The sequence below is a fragment of the Hylobates moloch genome, unplaced genomic scaffold (genome assembly GCF_009828535.3).
Source record: "Hylobates moloch isolate HMO894 unplaced genomic scaffold, HMol_V3 SCAFFOLD_10, whole genome shotgun sequence".
Classification (NCBI taxonomy): Eukaryota; Metazoa; Chordata; class Mammalia; order Primates; family Hylobatidae; genus Hylobates; species Hylobates moloch.
Genome location: NW_026652285.1, coordinates 12,360,426 through 12,373,026, shown reverse-complemented (window position 1 = coordinate 12,373,026; position 12,601 = coordinate 12,360,426). Strand labels below are relative to the sequence as shown.

The window sequence follows — 12,601 nt, the reverse complement described above, 5'->3', positions numbered from 1 at the left end:
ATACAGAGACGGGGACAGACCGGGTACTACAATTTCATTTTTATTTATTTATTTTTTTTTTTTTTGACGGAGTCTTGCTGTGTGTCACCCAGGCTGGAGTACAGTGGCATGATCTCGGCTCACTGCAACCTCCACCTCCCGGGTTCAAGCAAGTCTCCTGCCTCAGCCTCCTGAGTAGCTGGGATTACAGGCGCTCACCACCACGCCTGGCTAATTTTTGTATTTTTAGTAGAGACAGGATTTCACCGCGTTGGCCAGGCTGATCTCAAACTCCTGACCTTGTGATCCACCCGCCTCAGCCTCCCAAAGTGCTGGAATTACAGGCATGAGCCACTGCGCCCGGCCTACAATCTCATCTTTAAAGAAGTAAAAGAGCTGGCCTGGCGCGGTGGCTCACGCCTGTAATCCCAGCACTTTGGGAGGCTGAGGTGGGCAGATCACGAGGTCAGGAGATGGAGACCATCCTGGCTAACATGGTGAAACCCCTGTCTCTGCTAAAAGTACAAAAAATTAGCCGGGCATGGTGGCATGTACCTGTAGTCCCAGCTACTCGGGAGGCTGAGGCAGGAGAATGGCGTGAACCCAGGAGGCGGAGGTTCAAGTGAGCCAAGATTGCGCCACTGCACTCCAGCCTGGGCAACAGAGCAAGACTCAGTCTCAAAAAAAAAAAAAAGGAAAGTAACGCAATTGTGTTTTTGGAAGGCGGAGGTACAGTAATCTTGAAACTGAAAGGAACTGCAAGTGTCTGTCAATCCAGCATAGTTAAGTACTTTGGAGAGAGTAGATCCAGCATGGCTGAGTTTGAATCCTGACTCTGCCACTTATTCTGTGATCCTGGAAATTACTTAGCTTCTCTATGCATCAGTTTCACTCTCTGTAAAATGGGAGTAACAGGGCGTATGTCTCATAAGATTATTATGAAGATTAAATTGAGTTAATGTGTGTAAGGCTCTTAAAGTTGTGCTTAGCTCATAAACCTCAGTAAACATGCAGTAAGTGTTAGTTACTATTAAATTATGGTGCAACAAAAACGATGAATTTGTAACATGGGGAAATGACTATCTTTAAATGTTAAATGAAAAATACCGTAAGACAAAACTCTATTTGGAGTATTATAAGATACATCTTAAAACACTAAAAGGAAAATTAAGAAATATTATCAGTGGCTACCTTTGAGTAGAAGGCTATAGATGTTTTACTCATTTCTTCTACTTTCTGTTAAAAAAAAGTCTATTTCAGCTGGGCGCGGTGGCTCACGCCTGTAATCCCAGCACTTTGGGAGGCTGAGGCGGGCGGATCACGAGGTCAGGAGATCGAGACCATCCTGGCTAACATGGTGAAACCCTGTCTCTACCAAAAATACAAAAAAATTGGCAGGGCGTGGTGGCGGGCGCCCGTAGTCCCAGCTACTGGGGAGGCTGAGGCAGGAGAATGGCGTGAACCTGGGAGGCGGAGCCTGCAGTGAGCCAAGATCACGCCACTGCATTCCAGCCAGGGAGACAGCGAGACTCCATCTCAAAAAAAAAAAAAAAAAAAAACCAAAAAAAGTCTATTTCTTCTAAGCATGTATTTATTTTATATTTGAAGGGAAATTAGCCTAAATTTTACTTTATTTATTTATAGGGTTTTTTTTTTTTTTGAGACAGGTTCTCACTCTGTTGCCCAGGCTGGAACACAGTGGCTCAATCACAGCTCACTGCAGCCTCAACTTCCTGGGCTCAAGTGATCCTCCCACCTCAGCCTCCTAAGTAACTGGGACCATAGGTGCACACCACCATGTCCAGGTTATTTAAAAAAAAAAAAAAAAAAAAAAAAATTTTGTTTTTGTTTTTGTACAGGCAAGCTCTATGTTGCCCAGGCTGGTCTCCAACTCCTGAGCTCAACTGATCCTCCTGCCTCAGCCTCCCAAAGCGCTGGGATTATAGGCATAAGCCACCTGGCCTAAATTTCAAACTATAAAGTCAGGGGATGAGAAATCACTTAATGGGTAAAATGTACACTATTCAAGTGATAGATACAGGAAAACCCCAGACTTTACCACTATGCAATATATCCATGTAACAAAATGCCATCTGTACCTCTTAAATTTATTTTTTTAAAAAGAAAAAATAACATACTGTCAACCAGGCCAACTCGCTACATCTGTATCAGGGTAGCCTCATGCACAAGGCATGATATAAGGAAATATGCTAGACCAACAAGGATAGAGCTCATCTCATTTCTAAAGGTACATAAAAATTCTGGCCTGTATTCTTAATATCTGCAAAAGTAAACATGAATATAACCACTGTCACCCAGAGCATATTCTCACTTCCAGACTAGAAAACATTTATCTAAATTTCATGCTGAAAACTATATGAATGAGGCATACCATCAAACCAGTCAATGGCTGCTTTAGCTGAAGGAGGGTCATCAAAGGACACTGTTGCCTCCCCCTTTGGCTTTCCTGTGTCCTTGTCTGTATAAAGATTTATCATTGGTTTTCCGGTCTTCTTATTTGTCTGAGGAAAAACAAAAACACTTGGTGTTAGCATTTTTAAAATAAGTAATCATGTATCATTTAGATAATCAAAGACTTATTTTTTCACAAGGAATTCACACATTCATACTATAAAATACTATGCACCTAATATAAAGTTACCTGTAGGTTTGGACAAGCATAACTCTCCAAGCTACACTAAGTGAAAATCAAGCTATAAAAATGAGATAGTATATATACTGTTTTATCTATGAATAATTTTTTTTTTTTTAAATTGAGACAGGGTTTCACTCTGTCACCCAGGTTGGAATGCAGTGGCACCATCATACTCAATGTAGCCTCAAATTCCTGGACTTAAGTGATCCTCCCACCTCAGCCTCCCCAGTAGCTGGGGCTACAAGCAAGTGACACCACGCCCAGCTTTTTTGTTGTTGTAGAGATGGGGTCTTGCTATATTCCTCAGGCTGGTCTCAAACCCTTGGCCTCAAGCGATCCTCCCACCTCAGCCTCCCAAAGTGCTGTGATTAAGTGCTGATTACAGGAATCAGCCACCACACCCAGTTTATAATTTCTTTAAATCCACAGAAATTAAATGTAGATAATGCTTCATGTAAATATGTAACTTTTTTTTGAGATGGAGTCTCGCTCTGTCGCCCAGGCTGCAGTGCAGTGGCACAATCTTGGCTCACTACAACCTCCGCCTCCCAGGTTCACATCATTCTCCAGCCTCAGCTGCCCAAGTATCTGGGACTACAGGTGCATGCCACCACGCCCGGCTAATTTATTGTATTTTCAGTAGAGACAGGGTTTCATCGTGTTAGTCAGGATGGTCTTGATCTCCTGACCTCGTGATCCACCCGCCTCAGCCTCCCAAAGTGCTGGGATTACAGATGTGAGCCACCACGCCAGGCCGTAAATACATAACTTCTAAAACATTACACTGGGATTTGGCTGGGATAAGACAAGGGAGAATTTTTACTTTTTCAAAACTCTGTGAATTTAGGCCAGGCATGGTGGATCACGCCTGTAATCCCAGCACTTGGTGGGAATCTGAGGTGGGAGGATCACTTGAGCCCAGGAGATTGAGGCTGCAGTGATCCATGATTATGCCACTGTACTCCAGCCTGGATGCAACGGAGCAAGACCCTGTCTCAAGACAACGACAACAACAACATATTTTGTGTGTAATTAATTCCTTAACAAATTATAACTCCCAAAGAAAGAAAAAAGTGAGTAGGCCGGGAACGGTGGCTCATGCCTACTGTAATCCCAGGACTTTGGGAGGCCGAGGTGGGCGGATCACTTGAGGTCAAGAGATCAAGACCATCCTGGCCAACATAGTGAAACCCCGTCTCTATTAAAAATACAAAAATTAGCTGGGCGTGGTGGCACCCGCCTGTAGTCCCAGCTACTTGAGAGGCTGAGGCAGGAGAATCACTTGAACCCGGGAGACGGAGGTTGCAGTGAGCCGAGATTACACCATTGCACTCCAGTTTGTTGAAACAGATTCTGTCTCAAAAAAAAAAAAAGAGTAATTCCACAGACACCAAAACAAGGGCAGATGTAAACTGATTTCAAGAAACTGCTACTATCTAAACACTACTAAGGCTGCTTTCTAGTTGAAGAGATGAAAAACATATGCATGAAGTTAATAGTGCACAAGACGCTTTAGTGAACAATGAACAATTACAAGATAACGTATTATCTCTAGCATAAACATTAAATAACCCCTCCCAAGAGCTATAACAACTTGAATTTGCATATATTTCAGTCTATAAAATGTTCTCAGCAACTCCTTTATTTCTCACAGTTATAAGAACTAAGCAGAGACTAATTTTAGAGTCCTAGGATGGAAGCTAAAGCACAGGTAGACTGCGGAAAGATAAACACAAGCAAGGAATAAAATTTTCATATATTCAACAAATTTAGCAAAGGTCTACAGACATAAATGGGCACGTGCATCACAAAATTTTAAGAGACAAGGCTTATTGAAGTATGCAGGCTTACTACACAGTCTATGTATTGTAATCAGAACGTTAATTATGAGATTTTCAACATATACTATTTTTACTCACCTTGATAATTCCTATTTGTTTAAAGAACTCCCCAACTTGATCTGTAGACACACCCTCCCCAAGTCCTTGCACAAAGATTGTGTTGTTATCTGAATTATCAGATTCTGAATCTAAGAGAAAAAAAGTGATGGTTAATTTTACATATTCCTTGGTTATGACATTCTGTTCAGTAATCAAAGACAATAATTTATTGTCCAATATTCAATTGTTTCTATGACCAAAAGGAAAGGACCAATATAAGACAATCTTACATAAACATGCAAAGTATTCACAATAATTATTTGGTTGATCAATTCTTACAACTAAATTTCAGGTAAAGTGGATCAAGTCCACACTATGTGAAATACCTATATACCAATTAAGGATGATCTTACAAACCTCACTCTTCAGATTCAGACATAGGGCTAAATGTCATGAAGAGATGGAGTTAGTTTAGCATTTCTTTCTCTGGAGAACTCTAATTCTTTATGGTTAAACATTTTTAAGATTCTCTAGTAGAAAATTCTCCAAATCTGATACTTTGAACTTCTAAGCAAGCCACAAACCAGAACTGCTGGTTTCCCATTCATTGCAATAAGCTTTGTATATACCAGAGTGCAGAGGCACCTTGTACATGTCACCTTACATGCACACTTTTGGATCAGTACAACAAAGTAAGAAAGATGTATAAAAATTCAGTCCATGAAGGGATAATTCAGAAATTGCCATCCATATAGAATACTTTGGCATCTTAATAAAAACAAAAGTTCTGATTTCAAACTTTTAGCTCAAATAGATTTTTAACCTCTAAATTGTAACTTTCAACAGGCCCCACAGGTAAATCTGTAGCCTTGAATTTCATTTAAATAAAAAGCCACAGAAAATTAGTGACCTCTACCCAAAATAAGACAATTCTCTCATGTATGAATTCAGGTTTCTTGAATTCACTAAGTCAGCACACTTAAGCAGACTACCAATCCAACATAGGATTTTCTTTCTTTCTTTTTTTTTTTTTTTGAGATGGAGTCTCGCTCTGTCGCCCAGGCTGGAGTGCAGTGGCGCAATCTCGGCTCACTGCAAGCTCCGCCTCCCGGGTTCACGCCATTCTCCTGCCTCAGCCTCTCCGAGTAGCTGGGACTACAGGCGCCCGCCACCACGCCCGGCTAATTTTTGTGTATTTTTAGTAGAGACGGGGTTTCACCGTGGTCTCGATCTCCTGACCTCGTGATCCGCCCGCCTCGGCCTCCCAAAGTGCTGGGATTACAAGCGTGAGCCACCACACCCGGCCGGATTTTCTTTCTTAAACAGTTTTTCTACTTCTAATTCCGCAATGATATAAATTCTTTCATTAATCTGATTTGCAATAATTTTAAATAATTAATGCTAACTAGCAGTAAAAATTCAAATATTTCTTCATGGAAGAATATGGGAAAGCACAAACAGCAATTTTCCCCAGCAAACTGTCCCATCAATACTCCTGAATTTTTCTAACACTTCTTTAGAAATAAAGCTCCCCAGCCGGGTGTGGTGGCTCACACCTGTATTCCCAGCACTGTGGGAGGCCAAGACAGGCGGATCTCGAGGTCAGGAGTTCGAGACCAGCCTGGCCAGCATGGTGAAATCCTGCTTCTACTAAAAACACAAAAAATTAGCAGGGCATGGTGGCGCACACCTGTAGTCCCACCTACTTGGGAGGCTGACGCAGGAGAACTGCTTGAACCCGGCAGCTGGAGGTTGCACTGAGCAAAGACTGCGCTACTGCACTCCAGCCTGGGCAACAAGAGTGAAACTCCATCTCAAAAAAAAACAAAAAACAAAAATAAAGCTCCCCAGTTCTGGTAGCACTATCAAATTAAATCTTCCTCCTGTACTAAGCCCTCCAAACACACACTTTTCCCATCAAAAAAATGGAAAACTAACATTTTCTTAATGGCAAAGTGACAAACCACCATAAACCTTACCAGCATCTGTTCTGGGTCCATAATCCCTGTGACCTAAGGGAAAAGAAAAGAAAAAAGAGCTATTTAAGGCAATTCATTTAAAATCATTAACAAAAAAAAAGCAATAAACCAAGGCATGAAAAGTCAATACTTCCAAAATCCTTGAAAGTCAACCATCACAGATTTACAAAGTAAATATATAAATTATGTTTTATTTAAAGTTTAGGAAATCAAGATGAATGTCAACATTTCCTTTAACTTGTCCTAGACAGCACCTGCCACTTTAGCATTATGCTAGTATCACTTTTGTTAAGCTCTGGTTGTAAAGGCTGATTGGACAACCCTCATAATTTAAAAACACCATGTCAGCTACCTTTATAAAAACGAATTGTCAAAATCCAGTGAAGGTGTCATTCATTGGTCACCACAGACTCTTTCATGCAAATTCACTGTGTAGAAAACCCATTGGACTGTTCTGAGATCAACTTTGGCTTTTTAATTGTTTACTTTGATATATATATGTGTATATATATATATATATATATATATAAAATTTTTTTTAAAGCACACAACACACACCAGCCTCAACAGAGTAAGAAAGGACTTTTGACTACATCTGCGGGATATTGGTGGCTTTTAGATTTATATAGCATTTCCACTGAAACATTTTGGGATACTCAGCACTTACCACCAAAATTTTTGAAGCCACCGCGGTCACCACCACTGCAGAGGAAAAATTGAAGAAATGATTTCTTCCTTAAGTCTCTAATGTGCTGAGCCCTGGGCTCAATCTACACTTAACTGTCACAAGTAGAGTGCTTAGGAAAACAGTAGCACCTCTAAGTTTTCAGTAAATTCCATTTCATAGAGTTCTAAATGTTGTTTCCATCTAAGTGTTTTCCCAAGGATCTATTTCCACAAGATGTCTTTTCAAGCTTATTACATATCTAACATACTCTTATTTTTAAATCTTCCCAACCCCAAGCCAAAGGAATACTATTAAACCATAACATAAAGCTGGAGGCACAGCATGAAGAATACTAAACTAGAGCAAGTATTTTTTCCAAAAGGGTATTTTCTAAATATGGGAAAAAGAAAAAAGACTAGAAGAATACAAAGCAAGTTAAGATTTTGATGGCAGAACGGGAAACGATAAAAATTTGAGTATTAGGATCTGCTGTGATACCAAATAGTGGATTTTATGAGATGAATTTTAAAAGTGAAATACAAATATACACAAAAGTGAGACTGAATAAATGCAGTCTTAAAATTTCAAATCATTCAAAACCCTTATAAAAGACTAAAAAGAGCATCACTTAAAAACCGCCCTCCTACTCCATACCCACTATACTACATCTCTTCACATCAGAGCTACGGAGGTTCATGCTGCCACATGCTCTGTACACTATCAGTAGTGCACATTACAGACAGAAAGCAACATATTCCAAACAGGACAACTTTTTTTTTTGAGACAGAGTCTCGCTCTGTCACCCAGGCTGAAGTGCAGTGGTGGGATCTCGGCTCACTGCAACCTCCACCTCCCAGGTTCAAGTGATTTTCCTGCCTTAGCCTCCCTAGTAGCTGGGATTACGGGTACGTGTCGCCACACCCAGGTAATTTCTGTGTTTTTAGTGGAGATTTCACCATGTTGGCTAAGTTGATCTCCAGCTCCTGGCCTCAAATAATCTGCCCACCTCAGCCTCCCAAAGTGCTCGGATTACAGGCATGAGCCACCGCGCCAGGACACAGACTTTCATCTGGCAAATTACAATCACAAGGACAGTGGTCCTTGTGAGCATGGCTTTACGTAAGAAATCTAAGGTCTCTCTTATCAAGAAACTCCTTAAATACCCATCCAATAAAAGCTTGTTTCTCTTAACTGAATTCTGTAATCCTTTAAGATTCATATGCTAACATGGCAATAAAAACACTCAAAAGTTTTCTGATATCAGATCTTCTACTACTAATGATCTTATTCTACTATAACCCAAGAAGCTAATCTAAAATACTGAAGTCTCTCACTGCTTAGAAATCTCTGCTTTATGCATACCTATCTTATAGGGGGGTGGGGGGGAGGAACCCTCAACTCTAGTGATTACCCTACCCTATAAATGGCTTTTCTGAGCCACACTGAGATAAAACACTCTGAGAAAAAATTCTCCCTTCTTAATAAATCCATTCTATTTCACTGTGAGGTAAAAATGTTTCCACTTACAACTGCCTTAGGTACAGACACATGCATTTTAATTTGTTACTTTTTATATGATTTCCAGGATGCCTTTTTAAGCAGGAGACTAAGGCTATTTCAAGGCAATATAGACAATATGAAACTCAGGCCCTTCCTATACAGTTTGCCACTGAATTTCTAAGACCCCTACTTCAGAACAGGCAGTACTAAAGCCCTCCCTATACTTCTAAATGACATGTATATCACTGCTTAACTCTTTAAGAAAGGGAAGCCAACAGAGTTGAGATTAAACTGCTGAAAATATTATTAATAGAAATCATGGTATCTCAGAGGTTTTTTTTTTTTTTTTAGACGGAGTCTTATTCTGTTGCCCAGGCTGGAGTGCAGTGGCGCTATCTCGGCTCACTGCAAGCTCTGCCTCCCGGGTTCATGCCATTCTCCTGCCTCAGCCTCCCGAGTAGCTGGGACTACAGGTGCCACCATGCCCGGCTGATTTTTTGTATTTTTAGTAGAGACGGGGTTTCACTGTGTTAGCCAGGATGGTCTCGATCTCCTGACCTCGTGATCCGCCCGCCTCAGCCTCCCAAAGTGCTGGGATTACAGGCATGAACAACCGTGCCCAACCTCTCAGAGGTTTTTTAACTCCAAAAACTGAGAAAAGAACTTAAGCCCATGTTCTTATGCCAGTAGGTTAAAGTTCCGAGGATAAAGATGACTTTTAAAATGGAAAATTGGAGGTCACTGGATTCACAAATAAGTGCTAGAAGAAATGCCTCTTACTTTGTTCTCATCTTAAGGGAATACCAAATCTGGCCACAATGGATGGAAAACATGCAATTTCTTACATAGCTAGTTCCTATAATTTCCATTCTGGCCAGTAATATAACTTTGAACAACAGAAAAAGGACATACCCCTGGCAAAAATAAAGGGATACAAAACAAATGACATTTAAATAGGTTTATGATTTCCTATTCCTCCATATAATACATTTGAACACCATCTTTTTTTTTTTTTAATTTTTTTTTTTTTGGAGACAGTCTCGCTGTGTCGCCCAGGCTGGAGTGCAGTGGCGCGATCTTGGCTCACTGCAAGCTCCGCCTCCTGGGTTCACGCCATTCTCCTGCCTCAGCCTCCCGAGTGGCTGGGACTATAGGCGCCTGCCACCATGCCCAGCTAATTGTTTTTGTATTTTTAGTAGAGATGGGGTTTCACCGTGTTAGCCAGGATGGTCTCGATCTCCTGACCTCGTGATCCGCCCGTCTCGGCCTCCCAAAGCGCTGGGATTACAGGCATGAGTCACTGCGCCCGGCCTTGAACATCATCTTTACTGAGCATTTCCTTTGAAAATAAAGCAGCTGAAGATTTCAATACATGGCCATAAATTTGGAAATACCATAGTACACTGGAAAAAGAACTAGTCTTCAAACCAAGAGACTCAGGGTATAGTCTTAATTATCACTAATTGATCTTGAAAATTTGGACATGTCAGTGGTTCTCCATAAGCTTCAATCTCCTTAACAAAATAAGGGTCTGTATCCTTACTATTCAAAACGTGATGGAATAGAAGCGTAAGCATAGCCTGGAAGGTTCTGAGAAAAGCAGGATCTCAGGCCCCACCCTAGACCTACTGAATAAGAATCTGCATTTAGTAAGATCCCCCAAGTAATTCATATGCACATTTAAGTCTAAAACGTCTAGACATTTGGTTTAGGCATTGATCTAGATGATGTGTAATTTTATGCAAAGCTTTCTTTCAAGTTCAAACGTTTCAATCATTTTCTCTCTCCTTATTAGAAAATTATCCCTTTTTAGGAATTTATTAAATACAGAAAATAACCTTCAAGTAGTAATATTAGATATTAACAGAAGATGTGCCTGAAGTTAACAATCTTTCTTTCAAATCTGCATTAATGTTACAAGTCCCTTTTCTATGTGCTACGGCAAATCAAGACACAAAGGTACTTGAACATCTGTGACACAAAGGTACTTGAACATCTGTGAGTCAAGATGTTGACACAACAAATTTGCTTTAATTCCCAGAAAAAGCAGAAAACATTTACATATAAAGAATTCCTGAAGTAGCAGAGATATTTAACAGAGACATAATATAAACATACTCAACTTTATTGGCAGAGTACCCCCTGCATAAGAAAACTAGCTGGTTTTGTTTTGTTTTGTTTTTTTGAGATGGTGTCTTGCTATTTTGCCTAGTCTGGTCACGAACTCCTGAGCATCAGTGATCCTCCTATCTCAGCCTCCTAAGTACAGGTACGCGCCACAGCCCCCAGCTAGTTGCATCCTTTTTTTTTTTCGAGACAAGAGTTTCGCTCTTGTTGCCCAAGCTGGAGTGCAATGGTGTGATCTTGGCTCATTGCAACCTCCAACTCCCGGGTTCAAGCAATTCCCTCGCCTCAGCCTCCTGAGTAGCTGGGATTACAGGCACCTGCCACCATGCCCAGCTAATTTTTGTATTTTCAGTAGAGACGGGGTTTCACCATGTTGGCCAGGCTGGTTTTGAAGCCCTGACCTCAGGTGATCCTCCCGCCTCAGCCTCCCAAAGTGCTGGGATTACAGGTGTGAGCCAATGCGCCCGGCCAGCTGCATATTCTTGACCCAAACATAGAGACAGTTCCCCCAAGTTCAAAACCACAACGAGCAGACCACATGAAGGCATACTCTGAGGGTTCTTTCAATGTTACAGCAGTACATATTTAGAAGAGACAACAGATTCCATTTCAGATGCTTCTCAAGAAAGAAAAAGTTCTTTGACAGAATCTCTACTCCAAATCTTTTTTTTTTTTCTTTGAGACGGAGTCTCACTGTGTCTCACAGGCTGGAGTACAGTGGCATGATCTTGGCTCACTGCAACCTCCGCCTCCTGGGTTCACGCCATTCTCCTGCCTCAGCCTCCCGAGTAGCTGGGACTACAAGCGCCTGCCACCACGCCTGGCTAATTTTTTGTATTTTTAGTAGAGATGGAGTTTCACCATGTTAGCCAGGATGGTCTCGATCTCCTGACCTCATGATCTATCCGTCTCGGCCTCCCAAAGTGCTGGGATTATAGGCGTGACCACCACGCCCAGCCTCCAAATCTTTTAATTAAAAAATAATAATAAAAATAAAATAAAAACCTAACTATATCTATTTACAGACTAAAACTGCCAAGAAGTAAAAGGACAATGCAGGAATCTCTATTCTTAGAAAATTTCACTAACTAGAGAGAAAGGACTTAGCTAAAAATGGAGAAAGATTAACTTAAAAACCCATGCTGTGCTTGAGTTTTCAGACTACTAAATCCAGAATACAATTTTCTGAGTGTGAGGAAAAGACCAACATTAATTCCACATTTAAGTGACTCAGGATTTAAGTACTATTCTCAATAACAGCTGTATTTACATTTCATTTCCTCCTATGTCTTACATGCATGGTAAAAAGGCCTTCTGGATTCAGCATTTATTAACATCTCAGGAGGCCAAGAATCTATCATTCTAGAGCTGCACTGTCCAATACAGTATCCACTACCCACATATGGCCTGTTGAGCACTGGAAATGTAGCTAGTCTAAATTAAGATGTGCTCTAAATGCAAAATACAAAATGGATTTCTAAATTTTAGTATGAAAAAAGGAATGTACACTACCTTTTTTGTTGTTGTTTTAAACATTTGAAGAGGTATGGGGCGGGGGGGGGGGAATGGAATTTGACAGTCTCACTATTGCCCAGACTGGAGTGTAGTGGCTATTCATAGGCACAATCATAGCTCACTGCAGCCTTGAACTCCTGGGCTCAAGCAAGCCTCCTGCCTCAGCTTCCCAAGTAGCTGGGACTACAGGCGTGTGCCACAGTGCCCAGCTAATTTTTTCGTTTTTAAGAGATGACATCTTACTAGATTGCCCATCTAGTCACAAACTCCTAGCCTCAAGCAATCCTCTTGCCTCAGC

The 12,601-nt window shown here is 41.0% G+C and overlaps 1 protein-coding gene across 2 annotated transcripts in view; it reads right to left on the bottom strand.

The window, feature by feature from the left end:
* Positions 1–12,601, bottom strand: part of TAF15 (TATA-box binding protein associated factor 15) — a 38,116-nt gene that overhangs the window by 6,587 nt on the left and 18,928 nt on the right. For both annotated transcript variants that reach the window (XM_032163006.2, XM_032163007.2), the window contains exons 8-11: positions 7,162–7,196; positions 6,495–6,527; positions 4,555–4,664; positions 2,372–2,501 (exon numbers count right to left, since the gene is read on the bottom strand). In XM_032163006.2, coding sequence (XP_032018897.1) covers positions 2,372–2,501; positions 4,555–4,664; positions 6,495–6,527; positions 7,162–7,196 — 308 coding nt within the window. The remainder of the gene's footprint in view (positions 1–2,371; positions 2,502–4,554; positions 4,665–6,494; positions 6,528–7,161; positions 7,197–12,601) is intronic.